The sequence below is a fragment of the Macrobrachium nipponense genome, chromosome 7 (assembly GCF_015104395.2).
Source record: "Macrobrachium nipponense isolate FS-2020 chromosome 7, ASM1510439v2, whole genome shotgun sequence".
Taxonomy (NCBI): Eukaryota; Metazoa; Arthropoda; class Malacostraca; order Decapoda; family Palaemonidae; genus Macrobrachium; species Macrobrachium nipponense.
The window spans coordinates 86913861-86933868 of NC_061109.1; the positions used below are offsets into that span (position 1 = coordinate 86913861).

Below are 20008 nucleotides of genomic sequence, written 5' to 3' on the forward strand. Positions count from 1 at the left end.
TCCTTAAGCTGAGATCAACGTCTATGAGATTTTCTTGCCATCAGGGACCTCGTCTTTTGAAGGCAATTGACTTTCGCCTTTTGAGTTTATGCATTAAGAGAATCATCGCCGCGCCGTCCGGCATCGGGTGACTACAATATTTTATTTGTTTTGGTCTCAGCATAACTCTTTAAAGGGCGAAGGTCACGTGACTTTACCCGGATGCTTGGACAACTTGCCTCTACTGATTCCGAACCAGTCAGTCGGCAGCTGTCAGAGCGTCCGAGTCAGTTACGAACTATGCTGTGGACTTAGTTCGGTTGTTCCAGAGCAATCATTACTTCGTCTTAATAGCTTGTCAGTAGAGTACTGTACATAACCAAAGTCGAGAAGAGGGATAGGTCATACGACTATTCCCTTCTTTTCGTCTTAGGTAACTGCATGACTTCTCTTGAGAAGTCAAGCACAAAGGGATGGGGATTTGTGACGCTCGATTTCGTACGATCTTCGTAGCGAAGACTCAGAACCCTTCGGTAACTGACGATTGGTTTCGAGTCCTTCACAATACCTCCCTAATGGCACGTCACCGCCTCCGATACGAAGGCTATGCTGCTTTGTCCTGTGAAGGTGCGACGGAGCTGTCTGAAGAAACTCGACACCCAGGATGATGTGGGACGCCTCTTCATCATTCTCTCGCGTTCCGCAAGAACTTCTCCGTGGCGCAGGTAATGAAGGCAGGCGCCTGTCCAACCGACCACCGCATGCACCTCCTTCTACCTTCAGGATATTGCCCACAGTTCCTTGGACTCTTCCCTTGGGAACCGTGGTTGGTTGCTCAACACGTTGTGTAGTTAACCCAGACCCTCGCAGGCTGAACAGCATCGAGTCCTGGTGTGACCGTAAGAATGGATGAGGAATGAGAGTGTGACTGGCTCCTCTTCCCATCTTTTTCTTCCCTCTACCTTTGGGTAGAGGGACACGGTCGTCACCCTGCTGGGTAAGGACGAGATGCAGGTGAGCACTCAATAGAGCACCATCCTATCCCTTTCAGTAGGGATAGGAGTAAATATCCACCACTTCTTCCTCCAACCAATGGGGAGGAAAGTGGATGCCAAATTGAGACAAACCCATCATTTTAGATTGTCTCTTGCAAACAGGAACAAGTTCTTGCTTGCTGGGTACGAAGAGATACGCTTGCCTCTCTCTTTATACTTGGCCCAAGAGGTCTGACCATTGATCCTGCGGTGCACACCCCGATCAATCGGACAGAGGTTTGGATCCCTCCCTTGCTCTTACGACCAGGGAGGCACTCCAGGGTTGGACTGAACAACCCAGTCTGTTCACCAAAAAGACTCAGATTCCTCCCACCAAGAAGTGAGTCTTCCTATTTTGTTAAAGGACCGAGGGTTTGTATTACGTATCGGAAACAAATGACAATTTGTCGAAAATTGCATTTTTCCTAACTATACAAACCTGAGGTCCTTTACATATAGTCCCACCTCATGCCACCCCTCACTCGCAACTTTTTGCATGGGCCTAAAAAGCAAAAGTGATTCTTCACCTCTCCGGGCGCGGCGGGCGCGCGCACGATCGGCACAAGCAGTTAACTACCGTTCTCCCCTTGTTCGAAGCTTACGACCGTCCCAGCTGCCGCTAGTTACCTTCCTATTGTTTTAAAGGAACCTCAGGTTTGTATAGTTAGGAAAAATTGCCAATTTTCGACAAATTGTCATTTTTGTACTGGTTTGTTTGAGTTGAAAATGAAAACTGTAAGTACTCTGTTCTCATTTTCATTAATTTAATTACTTATGGATCTAGAATGGAGCTGTCGCCATAGATGCGGCGGTTTTACGCTCTTTTCCTGATATTAATACCCTTGATTATGTCTCGGTGCCGAGGGCGGGAGCGCGTTTGCACCGAGTTGTGTTTTTCTGGGTGAAAGTGTCTAATTGAAAATTGTAAGTACGGTACTCTTTTTCATTTATATTTTTGCCCTGTGCATGCCGAGGGCGCGAATGCGCTCGGCACGAGCCCTTTATTTTGTGTGAAAGTGGAATCGCAAGTGCAGTATTCTTTTCATTTTCTATATTATTTTGATTGCATCAATTTTCATTTAGATCAAGTTTCCACCGCTCTTACCCGGGATGATCATTTCCCTTTTTATTTTTGTTGTTTTTTTTGAAAGTGAAATCGCAAGTGCAGATTCTTTTTCATTTCATTTATGTATTATGATTACATCATATTATTATGGATCAAGGTTCCGGTCTTACCGTGAATTGATCCTTTCCCTTTTGTGCTGTATGAAGTGAAATCGCAAGTGCAGTATTCTGTTTCATTTTCAAATTATTGTTTCACTGCTGCGCGGGGGTGGGGGAAGCGAAGGTCTGCCAGGAAGTCGTTGGAAAGCTCTCCCGCGACTCCCTTGGTATCCGATTCTTTGTCTTCTTTCCTGCCCCCTGCTCAGCTCCCTCGTTGATTCCTTCCTCTTCGGGGTGGGGGGGGGGGTGGTTCCGGGTCCTTCTCCTCGCCGATCATGTTGAGCGTGGAGGAGGGCGCTCGGTGCCCTGTCGTAATTTGTATTTGGGGTCTTCCGTGCGCTCAGGGTGGGGCATGTTCCCCCCTGTGTGTGAGGGAACCCCTCTCACTAATCTGTCTGTGCTACCGCAGGTGCTACATCCGTCGGAGACGACCTTGGACAGATGTGGGCCGCTGGGGCGGAAGGGCATGCCTAGCATCCAGGGCCTGCTTCAACGTCTGGCGGGGTCTGGGGCGGTGACTCATGGAGCGGTTACCATTACCACCACCACGATCTCGACCCTCGCATATGCTGCTTCCCCCCTTCTGGCGTAGACTCCTCACACTGTGTCGGTGACGCCGTCTACCGCTGTTCAAGGGCCGGTCGCTGCCGTACCGAGGGGGGGTATGCCGCCTCCGCCTGGGTCTTCGTGTCGCCTCCCCCAGACTTCCGCTGCAAGTGATGGCTGCTCCTACTCTCTTCTTCAACTGCTAGCTGGGAAGGCAAGCGAGTATCCAATTCCTCCTCCATTCCCTCTCTCCTTACGGTTACGAGGGAAAGGTGGGGATCCTACAGAGACTTCTCTGTAAGATCCCACGTTGCCCACTGCGCTACCGGGGGGGAACCTTTGGGTCCTACCTGACGTAACCCCGCTTGTTGAGGAGGGATCCTGCCCCATTCCCGATTTATTGTTACCACGATAATCGGGAACCTCGCTAATGCTCAAATTCCTGGAATTCTTAGCGTTGGATGAAGACTGCCGCTGAAGGAAGATATCTCACAGTAGGCGACCAATCCTGGAATAGAGAAGAACGGACTGGAACATCCAGTTTGGCTTGAACTATCGTCTTCGGTATTCTGTTCACCATTGAAGCTTTCCCTCGGGGAAGACTTCTCCTTCACTCTCTTCATTAGAGATCGAAGGCGGTCGATCTCCAACCCTTATTCTCTTTTCTTGGAAGGAAAAGAATTTGGGATGGAAATCGTTGTTCAGAATCCTACAAATATACTACGTATATTATCCTCACGACATGATTCTGCTAAGCAGTTGAATTGTCCGAGGTGTAGGCGCGCATCCTAGTTTACTCTACGGATCGTGACCTAGACGAGGAGTATTCTAATTGAACTGCAACTCGAGGCTGCCTGCAACCTCCCAGGAGTTTCCAGTTTCAATTTTATATACTTATGGTATTGTCACGACAACACCAGCTTAGCATATCTTTTTATGCTCGTTGGTTATAGCCGACCGCATTCCTTCGTGGAATGGATTACCTGGCAACTCAGGATGACGAGTCAGCGACAGCTACTATGTATTGAATTGCCTGAGGCAGCTCAGTGCCAGCTGTCGCTTCGAGAAGCACGGTCGGTTATGTCTTTCTCCCCTGCTTTGATTGAATACCAACCGTATCTCTGCCCAACAATCACGGACTTAGGTCTCTGATTAATGGGGATTCTCGCATACATGAATGACCTTCTACTGCTGTGACGCTCGAATTCATCGCCTTCGGTATTGCGAGAATCTACAACAGAGATATCTCTTCGACTCTTTCATCTTTCTGTTTACCGCATGGTAACAGAAGTCTGTAATAGTCTCCCGCTGCATCGCACTGCGATAATGCGAATGATTTTTGTGGAATCTGAGTTTGTCCTCAAAATATCTCTTATTCGAAGGTGTGCAATTGTTCATTGTTCACCCCGGATTAGCAGATGTATTGAAAGACACCGCCTACTCCCAGACCTGCCAGCTCTACTTCCAAATGTTCAGCCCATGAGAAGCAGTTCTTCAGGCAGTACTTTCCCGTGCTTTCATTACTGAAAAACGCCCCGCTTTCATTGCAACTACGACTCCTTGCCGGACAGCAATGAAATAGCGGTTTGGGTTTTCAGTCATTTGTAAGCACAGATTCAGAATCTTGAGAACCGTCTCTCGATTCGGCTGTGAAGACGTAGGTTGAATTCCTGTCCACCTTCATCTTCAACGGCACATAGTGTTGTTTCTCCTTACCTGAGATTTAACTATTATGGAATGTCTTGCCATCAGAGACCTTGGTCCCTAGAAGGCAATTGACTTTCGCCTGTTGGGCACATGCCTTAAGAGAATCATCACCTTGCCGTCAGGCATCGGTGACAAACAAATACGATTTATTTAGTCTCTCGGCATAACCCTTTTAAGGCGAAGGTCACGTGATTTGCTCGGTTGCTTGGACAACTTGCCTCACTACCGAACACGGTCAGTTGGCAGCTGTCAGAGCGCCCGAGTCAGTTACGATCTTCGCTGTGGACTTAGTCCGGTTGTTCTAGATCGATCTTTACTTCATCTTATGGATTGTCCCAGTACCCATAACATCGACACACAATGGAGTATCAGTGTCCTATCCACTACCGAGAACGTCGCTGCATGGGGATAGGAGATTACGAAACGCTTCACTGCAGCCTTGGCTGCAGACGGATAGATCAGTATGGGTACTAGACATCACCGAATCCAAGAAGAGGGATAGGTCATGTGACTATTCCCTTCTTTTCCTCCGAGAGAACTGCATGACTTTTCCTGTGAAGTCAAGCATCCAGGGGATGGGGATCCGTGACGCTTGACTTCGTACCGAACTTCGTAGCGAAGACTCGGACGATCGGTTCGAGTCCTTCACAATCCCCTCCCTGGTGGACTTCACCGCCTTCGATGCGAAGGGAATGCTGCTTGTCCTGTGAGGGCGCGGCGGAGCTGTCTGAAAATACTCGGCACCCCAGGCTGAGTGTGGACGCCTCTTCGTTAACACCACCATAGTGGTGCTAACTACATTCCCTCGCGTTCCGCAAGAACTTTTCCGTGGCGCAGGTAGCGAAGGCAGGGGTCTGGTCCAACCAGACCACCTTTACCGCCTTCTACCTTTGGGATATTGCCCACAAGTCCTTGGATACCTTTTCCTTGGGACCTGTGGTGGCTGCTCAACATGTTGTGTAAGCTTACCCATCACCCTAGCAGGCAGAACAGCATCGATTCCTTGGTGCGATTGAGAGAATGAATCTGGTGAATGAGAGTGTGACTGGCTTCTCTTCTCCCATCTTTCTCTCCCTCTACCTGTGGGCAGAGGGTCTCGGTCGTCACCATGCTGGAATAGGAAAAGATGCAGGTAAGCTACCTGACAGAGCTCCAGTCTATCCCTTTCATTAGGGATAGGTGTAAATATCCTCCACTTCCTCCTACAAGGGGGGGGAAGTGGATGCCAACAAGAGACAAACCCTTAACTTTATATTGCCTCTTGCAAACAGGAACAAGTTCTTGCTTGCTGGTACAAAAGAGATATGCTTGCCACTCTCTTTTGTACTTGGTCCAGAGGTCTGACCATTGATCCTGCGGTGCACACCCCGATCAATCGGACAGAGGCTTGGATCCCTCCCTCGCTCTTACGACCAGGGAGGCTTCCAAGGTTGGGCGAACACCAGTCTGTTCACAAAGACTCAGATTCCTCCCACCAAGAAGTGAGTCTTCCTATTGTAAAGGACCGATGGTTTGTATAACGTGTCGGAACAAATGGCAATTTGTCGAAAATTACATTTTTCCTAACTATACAAACCTGAGGTCCTTTACACATAGCCCCCCTATCGCCACCCCTCATCTCTGCGTCCTTGCATGGGCCTAAAAAGCAAAGTGGATTCTTCACCTCCCAGTCGCGCGCTGCGCGCACTGTCGGACAAGCAGTTAACTACCTAACCCCTTGTTCGAAGCTTACGACCGTTCCAGCTGCCGCTAAAGTAATCTTCCTATTGTAAAAGACCTCAGGTTTGTATAGTTAGGAAAAATGCAATTTTTTTGACAAATTGCCATATTACTATATGTCACTAGTTCAGGAAGCATTCTATACTATAGTTTAGTTGTCATCCCAGTAAAAAAGGATTTTCTCTGACGGTGCAAAGTAAGAGAATGGGGGAAAGACATCGTGTAAGTAACTTTGTGGTACCAAACTCTACTTTTTTTCAGGTTCATGTGTTTGATCGCAATGCAGATGAAACAATCAGTTGGATTGCTGAAAAGGATGCGTTCATTTCCTCAGAGGACTATGGTCATGATTTGGAAACCATTCAGGGCTTAGCAAGAAGGCATCAAGGATTTGAGCGAGACTTGGCTGCAGTCAAAGAACAGGTAATATTTTTTATGATGTCCAAAGAATAAAAATGTTTTTTTGAGATTGTCAATTGCAAATGTAATAGTATCGTGGAAGTAAACCCCTTTAGTTAGTTGTATCAGAGTCAGCATGTTCAATTCATGCAATGTCAAAGATTTTCTGGATTTGTTACTCGTTAAACTAGAACTTTAATAATAATAAATTAAGCCTGCAAAGATTTGGACTAAAGATTGGAGAACCACGTCCAGACTTATTCATAATTGTTCATATACGAAACAAACCTTTGGTCTTACCATTAGGATTTACTAGCGCCAAGCTGGAAACCGGTAGAATTAAAATTAAAATTGTGCGATCCAGGGACTATTGGCATCTATACCCAGTCACGGGGCATGTATTACCCAGAATGCCCTCGGGGTCCCGTGACCTACCAGTTATCTTTCTACCGCCTTTAAGATAGGACGTGTTTACTGTCTATCTGTTTAAAGCCAGTTTTAGTTTGCCCATTTTTATCCATTTCACTTTCATTTTTCTTGTTAATTCTCTTTCTCTGAGTGTGCTCAGTATGCGTGTGAACTGTAAAAAGTGTGTAAGTGGTGAGATGGAGGTTTTTGCTTCACCATCGGGATCTTCTTGAATTCTGAAAGCTGTTATTTGGAAACGCCAAACAACTTTCACTTCCTTTTATTTAAAAGACGTTGCCCATAGATCCTTGGATACCTCTTCCTTGGGTCCAGTGGTGGCAGCCCAGCAAGTGGTATAGCTCATCCAGTACCCCTGGCGGGTCAGTTTGTGTCTAGTCTGAGATGAAGGTATGAAAGTACTAGAATGAATGGGATGACTGGTCTTTTTCTTTACTACTTTCTTTCTACTCCTTTACCTACGGGGAATATGAAGGAGAGTACCATCATAAGCTGGAACGGACTAGATGCAGGTGAGGTGGTCAGCCATACTGTAAAGTTATTTTAGAGTATAGTACACACCCCTCTCAGTAATAGGGAAGAGAGGGGTGATGGTAGATCCAGATACAAGGGACAAGAGTGGTTTATGAGAATGGAAGGTCCTCTATTTTCCCCTAGTTTATAAACCATGGCATGGTACCAGCATCCAGTGAGGGAAAACAATAGATTCTCTTATATCTTTGGTTCAAGGGTTTATAGTACATTCTCTTGGACTACTCCTAATATTCGGAAGACCGAAGGTTTGGTTCGCATATGAACAAATGACAAATTTGTAACTAATTTGTATTTTTCATAACTAACAAGCCTGAGGTCTTAACAGTTAAAGGCCCACCTCGAACCACCCCTCCACCAGTCTAAACTGGGTTAGAAGTGTAACTGGTAGGTCACGGGACGCCGAGAGCATTCTGGGTAATACATGCCCTGTGACCGGGTGTAGATGCCAATAGTCCCTGGATCGCACAAGTTTGATTTTAATTCTACCGGTTTCCAGCTTGGCGCTAGTAAATCCTAATGTTAAGACCTCAGGTTTGTTAGTTATGGAAAATACAAATTAGTTACAAATTTGTCATTTTGTATCTTAGCAGTTTTATTTTGGGTATGTATAGGGGTGTTTTGAAATAATTCCTAGTACATTCTTGTAGATATTTCTTTAAAAAGGTGTGAAATATTTGTGCATAATTTTTACTTTGATTTAGGTCGAGTCTGTTGTGGAAGAAGCCAAACGATTAGCAGAACTTTTCCCTGATGCCAGAGAACATATATCAGTCAAACATGAAGAGACTGTTGAAGCATGGAATGATCTGCTTGATAAATCAGCCCAAAGGAAGGACAAATTGTATCAGGCAGAGAAATTACAGTCATACTTTGATGACTATAGAGACTGATGTGAGTATTATTTTTTTTATTCCTTTCCTATTAGTAAGTAACTTAAATATGAACAAGAATATTTTCTGCTGATTTTCTCTTATTTTATGCTGAATGTTGGATGTTTCTCTGTATGCTTCCATCTCTGCAATTTTGTTGCTATTGTCTCATTTTAGTCCCTTAGGAGCTCACCACCTTTCAAGTGCCCTGCTTGGCAAACTAGTTGATATCAGAGGTTCAGTGCAATGCTTTGTTGATCTTCAGTTGCACTGATATATATTTTTTTTAGCTGTCCCATTTTGTTTCTTCCTACCCAGCTCTACAATGTCTGTAATTTTACTTTGCTCCACTTTTCACATGCTCAAGGAGTCCAGAAATAGTACTTGCACTGCTTCAGGCAGCACAAGTTTTGTATGTTCATGAATTTTTCTCATGTTTACCATTTGGAGAACTTATTTATCAGTAGTCCAGCAGACAAGCAAGGGTTTTATAATTTTGTACTCATTTTCTTACTGTTTTGTTAATAACAGACCCTTCAGTCAGTATGTATATCACTAATGTAACATAACTGTTGTAATTCGAAGGTGTGCTTTTCTTCCATATCTCTTCACCCTTAGCTTGCCATACAATTGTCAGACATAGTAAAATCCCTGAATCTATGTAAACTATTGCAGTCCTGAGCATTTCTTACAATTAATGCACATAATGCTTGCACCCATACACTTTGCTTTCTTTCCAACAGTGTTAATCTTTGCAGTGCTGAAATTGATTTTCAGTATTGTTTTCTTTTCCACTCTTCCATCTTCTCTGTGACCTCTTTTTTCCATTCTGTTGAGAAAACCAAGTCATGGTCATAATGATGCATGGTTAAAGATCACCTGTCTCTGATTTCATCATTCAAAACTCTGTAGAGAAGTTATTTGGTGCTTGGTGGGGAGCATAAATGGCTTTAACTCTGCCTGTTTTACTTTTTTGTATGCTTAAAAAGAAATGTTCATATGTTCTCATTTTTTAATATTAATATTTTTTATTCCTTAGGGCTTGGCTGAATGAAATTCTTGCTAAGGTCACGGCTCCTGATTTACCAAAGGATGTTCCTGGATCGGAGGCTCTAATTTCTCGTCATAAAGAATACAAAACTGAGATTGATTCAAGAGCAGATGCATTTGAAAAATTCAGTGCTGCTGGCAATGCTTTGATTGATCAAGGACATTTCATGGGGGAGGAAATTGCTGACAAAATTGCTACTCTGGAAGAGCGCAGAAAATTGGTATTGGATTCATGGGAGACAAGATTTGTGATATACGAAAGAAACCTCGATTTGAGAGTAAGTTTCTTTGTACTTACATTTTTACATTTTTAAAATGTTTACAAGGATTTGGATATTTACCACACATGTAACATGGTGCTGTTATTTAATTTAGTTGATTATAGGAGTAAAACATATTTTTGGATTCACATTATACAATTCATAAAACAATACAAATCAGGATGTTATTAAGGGGTTTATGGGATTGATACTTGTTTGTGAGTGTGTTATATTTAAGACCTGTAATTCATAGTTTTATGTTGAATTTTATAACAGGTATTCCTAAGAGACACCCATGTGTTTGAATCTTGGATTGAGTCTCGAGAGGGTATTGTCAAGGATGACCAAATGGGAGACTCGATAATAGAGGTTGAGGAACTGATCCGTCGTCATGATGACTTCCTTAAAGCCATAGATGCACAGAAGGATAAACTGGATCCCATTAAAAGGTTTACCATGGTAGGTCTTGTGTCTTTAGATGGTTGTAAAAATATATATGGTAATAAAGATATTTAATGAGATAAGAAATACAGTATACTTTGATGGGTGCAGTGGTGAAAAAGCACATCCAGTTTTCTTACATTAGGAAAAAGTTTTATTTGCCAAATGCGTCTCCACCTGTCAGATTGAAGACGACTTCCAGACCCAGAAGAAACGAGAAGAGGATGCTAGGAAGGCTGAAATGGCAAGGAAGGAGCAGGAACGCATGGAAAATATGAAGAGGAAAGAAGTGCAGCGAATTACAGACGTATGTAACTTTGTATCCACTTTACCACGGGTTTCAGAAGCCAATAGTTACGTTTACAGGAAAATGGACTGTGCCAGTGTTCTTATTTGAGTAAAGATTTATTAGATGACTTTTTGACATATACTATTGTTTTGATCCATATGAATATTTTATGTTTAGATATTTTTATTATATTTAATTTCCATATATTTTCAAGATTCAAATGAGGCATGAGAATTTGGTGAATTAGTGTTTTATCTTTTCATGATTTGGGATTTTCATTATCCTTTTCCAATAAATGATAGGTTTTTTAAGCACCTTAAATAAAGAAGATGCTATTTTCAATTTCAATTAGTATTGACTTTGACCTAATAATTTTAATATTATAACAGGAATTGCTGCTGCTAAAGCTTTACTGCCTTTGTGCTCTTGCGGCTGTTGTACAGAGCAAAGCATGTTTAATTTTTTAAAACTTATTTGTCTCTATTTGAAATTCACACAGCAATTATTAAATTGATGTTTGATTGAAAACACTTTCAAATTGCAACTCAAAACTATGGTCACTATGTTTAGGAACGCCGGAGAGAGGATGAACGGCGCAGGACCCAGGAGATCAAATTCACTAAGGAGGACATGGAACGCGTAAGGCTCTCGATAAATGGCGAATACAACAAGTCACCCGTAACACCTAGAGACCAGGATCCTCACTCAAGGTAAGAATGGGAATGGATCCGTTGTATAAATTGCTGGTTTTGATGAGGAAGACATTTTATTAAAACCTATTGAATGGTGATGGTATAGAATAGTGAGTAGCATAATAATCTGTAGCAACTGATCCATGATGGAAATGAGCTACAAGCCATTTTTATCAGTTGGTGTATTCATTTTCAGATTTAATTAGTTTACAGTTAGCTAGATGTAGCCTAGTTAGACCTTCAGTATTAACAAATTTATGATAGGAAGTAGAAAAATGGGAAAATTGGTATGATTTATTTATATGGATTGATTGTTGACTAAAAGAAAATTTATTACAGAGTGATTAACATCTAAATTGTTCCTGAGACTGTAGTCCAGACATGCTAAAGATTGTTACATTAGTTACTTGCAAATTGAAAGTTAATAACTAGGTGTGCTGTTGAAGACAGTACTGATTGTTTGTTTTACAAGTAATTAGTATTTTGCATTTAGTAGAAGTAACAAACTTTTTTGAAGTACAGAAGGTCTCTTTGAGTTTTGTTGTAGTTCTTTGAATGAATACTGCTCACATTCTATCCCTAGTTGAGTTTAAGAATGAAAAGACTTCTGTAGTACAAGGACAGTCATTACAAGATAAACTCCCATCTGTGGTTTTCAAGGAATCAAGGTAAAGCTTCGATTGCTTTGCTGTCTCATACCTTTCAAGAAGTCCAATATTTACTTTTAGATTTTGCATGTTTTGACTTCTTAAGAGAATTATGTAGAAATTTTTGCCTGATTTGTGCACCTCTGGCAGTAAAAATGTCTGCTTCCATCTGCCATGGCTTGTTTTTATAACATTTATGGTTTTTTAAATCCTTCATGTTTTTTGTTGATAGGGAGATAATGGACCTTGTATGTACATTATTTGATCAAGTTTGAAAAATTCCCTTGTAAAACATGCTTAGTACAGGTATTTTTATATAGGTAGATAATAGTCTTCATAGTACAGTAGTTTGAGAGCCTGTTTTAACTAATTCAGAGAGAGTATAGTGGTATGAGAAAAAATATTAAAGTGTTGAACAGTTCATTTTTTGGGATCCAAGTGGCTATTTCCTTGAAAATGCAAAATGCAGTATCATGGGATGCTAATCATGGGGCCTGCAAAATTGCATATCATTGAAACTTGGGATTTAAAATAATCAATTTATGAATATTGTATAGTGTGGTTTTGCTTTCGGTTTATATTGGTAATTAAGACTGAGCGGATGTTTGTATTTTTGTGCTGCAACAAGTATGGAGATACAGAAACATGGCACATATTGTTGCTTTTAGAAACCTTCAAACTTAGTATCCAAGAAGCCTGTTGTATGTATGGTAACAGAATTCATTAATAAAATTTTTTGTGAATTGTAAAAATTGTAAGGCCTTGAATGTTTTTAATGCAATATTTATGGATATTAAGCTTTATTCAGATTTTGCCATCTGTTGCTAGTTATGAATGTTGGTATTTGGGACTAAATTTAGTATTTATAAATATGCTGTACATGGAAACTTTTTAGCATGATAGTCATCAAGAAAACCTTTAGAGTGCCAAGGTATTTTCGTGATATGCACTCCTAGTCACTGTCAGGTAACAAAGTAGAAAATAAAGTCAGTATGTGGGCCTTCATACCTGTTACCCCTCTTCCCCTTAATGTTAATGATAGACCGTTTGCTTATGTTCTGAAATGTCAGTGCTGCTGAGTTTAAATTGTATTCAGTAATTAAAATTTGTCAGGTTAGTTTGCCAACTTATAAAAAGAAATAGGCATAGTACTGTGCTTTTAGAATACCATGTACATACTTAGGTCATCTTAAGGAGCTTGTCTAGAAATCTTCAAGTTTTTTTTTACATTTAGCAATTACCAAAGTTATTTAGTTGTGTATCCAAATTAAAATGATCTAAATTAACTAAATTGAAAAAACTTGTAACAAATGCATTATGCGTACAATTTATGATTTAACCCAATTTGCAATACTGCTCAAATTTGGGGCACACCATTGTGAATAAAAAAAGTTCTTTGTTGTTTGCTGATCTACTGCCAATACATCATATGAATTGTGAAAGCGTAAAAGGGAAGAGTTTTACTTGTGCATAGTCTCAACAAGGCTGCAAGTAATCAAAGTTGGGAGGAAATAGATCATTTCTTTGCTCAAAGGCCTCAGGAGTCATATGATGTCCATGCAGTACTTTTAACCAGCAGTGACTTTTTTTTCCCCTTAATATTTGACAGTAGTGTTTAGGATTTATGGAAGGCCACAAATTGTGGTACCATAATTTATAAAATGGGTATGTTTTGAATAATTAATGCAAATGTACCTTTTAAATGACAAAAGTTCATGCCTCTTTTCCTTTATTTTTTCCCATGATCAGATCTTAGGAAACTTTTTTTTTGAAGGCAAAAACCATAAAAGAAGTGCCTAGCTTATAGCTTGAATGTTCTCTTTGGATTTCCAAAACAATATTTTCTTTATATGTATATCTGAAATGTTTTGAAGTTTTCTGTTATGTATTTAGAAGTGGAGCGCCAAATTGTTATGTATTTAGAAGTGGATCGCCAAATCAGAATCTAATTCAGTAATCTGGTCAGTGTATCTGAACTAGCTACAGGTGGCAAGATCAAATGAACAGTATCTGAACTAGCTACAGGTGGCAAGATCAAATTGAATAGAGAAACCATAATTAGGTATAGAGCTATAAACAATTCATACTATAGTACATATGCAGTTCTAAAGTATATTTGTGTATACAGTATTATTAATATAAAGTATGATGAGGTTCCAATATTTCTTAAATTTTTCCTTTAAAATTTTAAAGGCTATTTTAATAAGAATTGTAGTAGATCACTGTGTATTTATAGTAGCTAGTTTTGTTGCATGTATCAAATTACCCTTGTTTTGTGAATTGTTTATTATATGTCATCAGACTTATTTGACCTAGGTTTCCGAGATGGGCAGTTTATTTTCTCCAACCTTTTATGTGATGTTCTTGCATTGCATATTATTTATCGGTTAAGCTGCCCATCTTGATGGTGACCAATGTTTTATGTTTAGCATTGTCATGTTTTACTCTCAACCTTTACAAAATGTGTATATAATATGTAATGAGCTTCCTTTTTTAGTATTCAGTTCAACTAACCTTCTCCTGCACGATGTTAGATGTAAAAGAGAGCATGTGGGACTAGTGTGGTTTTGTTTAATCCCTAACAAAACTGCATGCTGTTATTTTCTAGTATATTGATTAAACTGTTCTGTGTAATCCCTTAGTAAAATCATAGGCACTAGAGAAGAATTATTAGGATAAGGATGAAGGAAAATATGGGATAATTTTGAGATTGAGGTTTTGAAGTGATGTGTCTGATTCTTTTTGTTGAACTTAAATAAGGACTCAGAGCTATATCTTGGTAAGAAAAATTTAGAGGGGAAACAAGTAGGAAGCGGTGATAGACAGTAATTCTTATTTGTAGAAACTTTTTTCTTGTCATTACTTCAAGTACATTCATTTAAGTAATTAAGTATTTGGTACTGTTGCCTATTTTGTGTCAGAAGGCAGAATATATTTCTTTATTGTCATCTATTAAATATGAAAATTAGGGGTCTCTTCTGTCATAAGAAGAGACTTCATCTTTACCTTAAAACAAGTATAAAAATGTTTAAAATCCAGTTACCGTTGAATTCTTTTATACATTATTATATGCAAAGTTTTGGGTCTTTTAATGACAGTCATAATACACTAACTCACTGGAATGAGTTTGTAACATTTGTTGCCCTTTAAAAACAATGTTCTTGAAATCCATCAATGTTTGAGCTTTATGTAACTGGGCTAACTTGGTTGTTGATGTAACTAACCATTTCACTAATTTGAGGTGCTATGAGAGATTGAAAGTGAAGCAGTTTACTGGTTTTTAGCTTGTTTTAACAGATTATTATTTAACAATAGTGGAGAAGATTGGGATAAACAATTACTACCTTTTAAAATTTTTGAATGATCTGATGAAGTTTTCTGACATTTAGTCAAAATCTCCACATTCTTTAAATGAGGGACGAGCCTTTTGAATTCTTTTCAAGAGTTTATATATCTTATGACAGATTACTGTAGCTTTCAGATGCAGATCTTGGCTACTTGCAATTAATTTAACAGACTGGCTTATGCTTTTTTTTTTTTAAGAGTTTGAGTTGATGTCTAGTACACAGAACAGAAACATTGCTGTAGAAAATGTTTTTCTCTGGTGCCTATTAAAATACTCCCCCCCCCCTAAAAAAGCATGATGATGACCCTCTTTGCACTCACTGAAACTTTCTTGACCTTACTTGACCTTGCACTGCCCACACAGTTCCAGCTCTGAGGCAGCTGAGACAACGAGCACTCCTGAGGTTCACCCAAGGTACCGGATGCGTTCAAGCTCTCTGGGAGAGGTTCTCATAAGGTATTGATGCACTAATCCATTAAACTATGCCTGGAGCACCTGGTCTGGCCCCGCATCCAAACACAAGCTTTTAAGAGAGAGAAACTTCGAGTCTTTATTGATGCTTCTTGTCACATGGCCATGGGGAAATAGTGCTATAGTGCATCATGCTGTGAGAAACTTATAATGAATGCACATTTTAACTGTGTCACCTAGCATTGTAAATAACAGTGTAGATAGTTTATGTATATATGATATGTGTCTATATGTATATAATGTATTACATGATAAAGCGAGACAGATGTAAGTATCTGAAAAAAAAATCTATGAATTAAGATGAAATCTTCAGGCAATAACAGCTTAGACAGAATTGGAATATGAAGCACAAAAGGAAACAATATTTATAGGCTTAGAGTTAAGACCCAGGTAGTGAGTTAATATGAAACAAGAAGGTGGCAGTATTAAGAGGGAGCAGCACTGAAGTTACGGATAGAGGTTGTCTAATTTTTTTATTTTTATTATTGAAACCAAGTGTGACTTTCACCTTGCATGCTTTAACAGTTATAGGATTACCCAATAGTGACAATGTTATTAATAAAGGGTATCACTGATCATTACAGCACTGTTAACCTTCAATGTTGTGCTAATAGCCTAACATTAAAAGAAATGCACAAGATTAATTGATTGTCAATGCATATATGTGTACGATGTAAAGCAATGCATGATCTAGTTCTGAAAAAAAATTTTCAAATCACATTCACATACATACTTTAATTATTGCATGAGGATATTAAATTTTTTTTAATGAATTAGAATAATTCATTCAATGAATAAATGAATATCTGAGAGTGAACTTTTCATAGATAATTTTATTATAAGAGTTAATGGCTTATTGTTTTATTCTTTTAAATTTCAGAGGGACAATAAATCATCATCTTGTTTGTTTGTAAAACTAATTACTACTCATGGAAATTATGAATGGTTTATTCCATGAGTATGACGATAAATTTGCAATACATTCTAATTACTGTATGCCCTCTATATCCTGCCTAGATGTTTACTAATAATATTTTTCTAGTTTTGATATAAGACATCTGAAACAATATGTGGTAGTCTTTGCGTGGTTATAAAATTCTGTACAGTATTAAGAGGAGATCATAAATAGATGAAATAATAACAAGTTACTAATAGTATTTGATTTGGCCAACATAAAATACCCAGTCGATCTGGGTTATCTGTGTATCACAAGGTACAAGTAAAACACTTATGTCATTTATAATAATCCAGTGGAACTCCATTTTGAAACTCGTACTCAGTTGACTGCTCTTGTTTTGAGATTAATAATTTTATCATTACTTTTGAAAAAATCATTTTTCTTATTTAGAATGTGCCTACAGTTTACTGTATTTACTATATACATATAGATACACTGTCAATGATTTATACGTTATTCTTACAATAATTTTTATGGTTAAAATGTGCATGTAATATTCTTAATGTGTATTTTTAAGTTTGAAAATTTCAAGTACAATATACATTGCACTTCCATATAGTAAATTATATATTATTAAAGCTTAAAAGTAGACTATGCAGGTATTTTTGTATAAGAAATAAGTTAAATCTTCGAGCACCCAGTATACTATACTCCCGAAAGTAAGTGAGGACAGTAGCGAGACACGAAGACTTTAGCTAAGCATTATGAAGCATCTTTGGTAAGCATTACTGAAAAACAGTGTGTGTGTGTTGCATTTTTGAGATGTTGCCTTGCTGCATTTGAATTCATACTATCACAGGGTAGTGTGTAAAAGCAGAAAGATAAATAAACTGAAGTACTATTGCTAAGTAGGGCTGCAGTTAAGCAGCCTGTTTATGGTGCTGGTGGTGGTACCGGTGGCAGTGGTGATGGTAGAATGAGCTTTCCTTTGTTAGTGTCACTGGAAAGCATGTGACATTTGTTATGGTAGTAAGTCAGGCAAAGGCTTTTTAATTTGAAGATAAGCATCGCTTTTACACATGAGAATATGTTTTAAAAAATCTAGGGTTAGTGTTTATGAACTAAGTTTATCCAGAAGATATCATTAGTTCATTTCATAGGTTAGGTGCTTATTTGGAGGATCTTCATTCAACGTTCATGTCATATTGGTCTATCTTATGCACTAGATACCTCTGCATAAAAACCATAAGCTCTCTCTCTCTCTCTCTCTCTCTCTCTCTCTCTCTCTCTCTCTCTCTCTCTCTCTCAGATATTTGCTAGTGCTTTTATTTTTTTGTTTTACAAGGATACATTTAGCTTCCCAGTAGTACATTCTTCCAATTTTTAGGTATAATTTCACTTTTGTTAGTGATATTCTTAGTAGCTTTGCATTTTATGGTATATGATGTTCACTTCAGGAGGAATTTCTTGCTTGTACAAGTTGGAAAATGTCAGACCAGCCTGAAAGAAATGATTTCTCACTGCTGGACTCTTAAATCTGGCAAACTCCATTTCTTTTCTTATTTTGACAGGGAAGAATCTTGCCGAATCATTCTTTTTCTAGAAGTAAAATAAAATACCAAAACATTTGCTTTAATAATAGTATGCAGAATTGCATTTAAGGTTGGTGCCGTGTGTTAGCATTCAAGTGATAAACCAATTGACTGAATAGTTTGCTTAGTTAGTATTTAGTTTATGAAATTGCCATGTTTATTTCATGTGATGGTTATATGAAATATACCAGTTTTTTCATCTTGTACAGTTCAGTTATTTAATTTACAAATAATCATGTAACTGCTGTTCCAAAAGTATCCTTCCCAGTAAGCACCATTAGCACTTATGATTAGTTGTTTATCTAAAAATATAAGACCTGAAAAATTAATCTGTTATTGACATCAAAATCTTATGATTAACATTATTGATATACTGTAACATAAAACAATATTAACATTAACTAACTTTAAAGTTTTGATATTGGCAATTACAGATCAAAGTAGAAAAATACAAATTAAGATAATTGGCTAAACTCAAGTACAGAAATAGTATGAAGAGTGGTTCATTAATGTTTAGGGTGCTATTTATCTGATGGTATGCTAAATGGAGTTGAACAGACCTATTGTCCTAATTTTAGCTTAATACTCTGAGCTTTTCCAACAGGAAAACACTCGAGATACCGGATGGTGGTGGCCTCCTCAGATCTGGTTCTCAGACAAGCCTGAGCAGTCTAAAGAGAGGTAACAGTCTGCGTCAAGAGATGTTCCGAAAGTCTCCCTCTAACAGAGGTGCTGGTAAGTGCATGTTGCATGATGGGCACTTTTATTTTATCAATTTAATTCTTCATGTTAATCTTACAAGATACATTACATGATTACAGTGATACAGAGTGTCAATATTCATTCATTTAGTAGATATAAAAATGTCATCCATTTTTATTAAGAAATGAATTGACAAAAATAGATAAGAATTATGTAATCACGAGTGCATAAGATTAATTTTTTCATGGAGGTTTGGACTTTTGACAGTTAGCTCACACATCAGAGTATCCTTCTGTTTAATTGTGTTTAATAATGGATAGATGTTAGAATTCTTAAACGTTGTGTGCGTTAAAAAGTACCGGAAAAAACTTTTGGAAAGCATTTTTCTTGTGTACTTCCTAGGAAGTACATACAATATAGTACTGTATGCTGTTTTTGGAAAGGATCAGCACTCAAGTTGTTTTTATTAATATTGCAGAAGTTAGTGTCATATTAAGTTAGGTTACCCAAATGATTCATGAGTTAGTCGAAGAAATTCAATATAAACTAATTTTTACTCAACTTCTCATTTCTTTTTGTAGTCTAGTCAGTCAACATTAGTCAGTGACAATGTAGGTGTTTCCAAAGGAGAACAGGGTATTAATTGCTTGGAATTCTTTTAAAACAGAAAGAGCAATTTTGCTATAGGATGAGAGCTGGCACTAGTTAAACAGTATGATGATTTTTTCGTTGAAGAGAGTGTGTGATTCAATAATTATGTAGTAGTTTTTAATGCATTCAAGATTTTAGTATGTATTCAACCTCTTGATATAAAATTGTTGCAGGAGTATCAGTGTCTTGGTGAAGAGCCTAGTTCACCAAGACATTATTCAGGAATAATGTTGCTTGACATGTTAGCATTGGATGGTTTTTGATGATGTACTTCTTTTAACCTCGTACAGGAAAAATACCTCTTAACCGTATCATACATTTTGATGTGGAAAATTGTTGTTTATGTACAGAACTCTCAGTTGCTGCAGGATTGGTTTAATAATCTTCATTATAATACTTAGATCTTTTTAAACTATGTATATATATATATATATATATATATATATATAGATATATATATATATATATATAGATATATATATATATATATATAGATATATATACTATATATAGAATAATATATATATATATA

At 38.4% G+C, this 20008-nt stretch overlaps 2 protein-coding genes across 2 annotated transcripts in view; both read left to right on the plus strand.

The window, feature by feature from the left end:
- LOC135217638 (spectrin beta chain, erythrocytic-like) overlaps positions 1 to 8458 on the plus strand; it is a 310746-nt gene extending 302288 nt beyond the window's left edge. Inside the window, exons 50-51 of the mRNA XM_064253604.1 lie at positions 6471 to 6632; positions 8270 to 8458. Coding sequence (XP_064109674.1) covers positions 6471 to 6632; positions 8270 to 8458 — 351 coding nt within the window. The remainder of the gene's footprint in view (positions 1 to 6470; positions 6633 to 8269) is intronic.
- A 94-nt stretch (positions 8459 to 8552) lies between these two features.
- LOC135217639 (uncharacterized) overlaps positions 8553 to 20008 on the plus strand; it is a 37782-nt gene continuing 26326 nt past the window's right edge. The window contains exons 1-7 of the mRNA XM_064253605.1: positions 8553 to 8569; positions 9477 to 9765; positions 10024 to 10206; positions 10373 to 10495; positions 11048 to 11187; positions 15526 to 15618; positions 18728 to 18858. Of these exons, the coding sequence (XP_064109675.1) occupies positions 8553 to 8569; positions 9477 to 9765; positions 10024 to 10206; positions 10373 to 10495; positions 11048 to 11187; positions 15526 to 15618; positions 18728 to 18858 (976 nt within the window). The remainder of the gene's footprint in view (positions 8570 to 9476; positions 9766 to 10023; positions 10207 to 10372; positions 10496 to 11047; positions 11188 to 15525; positions 15619 to 18727; positions 18859 to 20008) is intronic.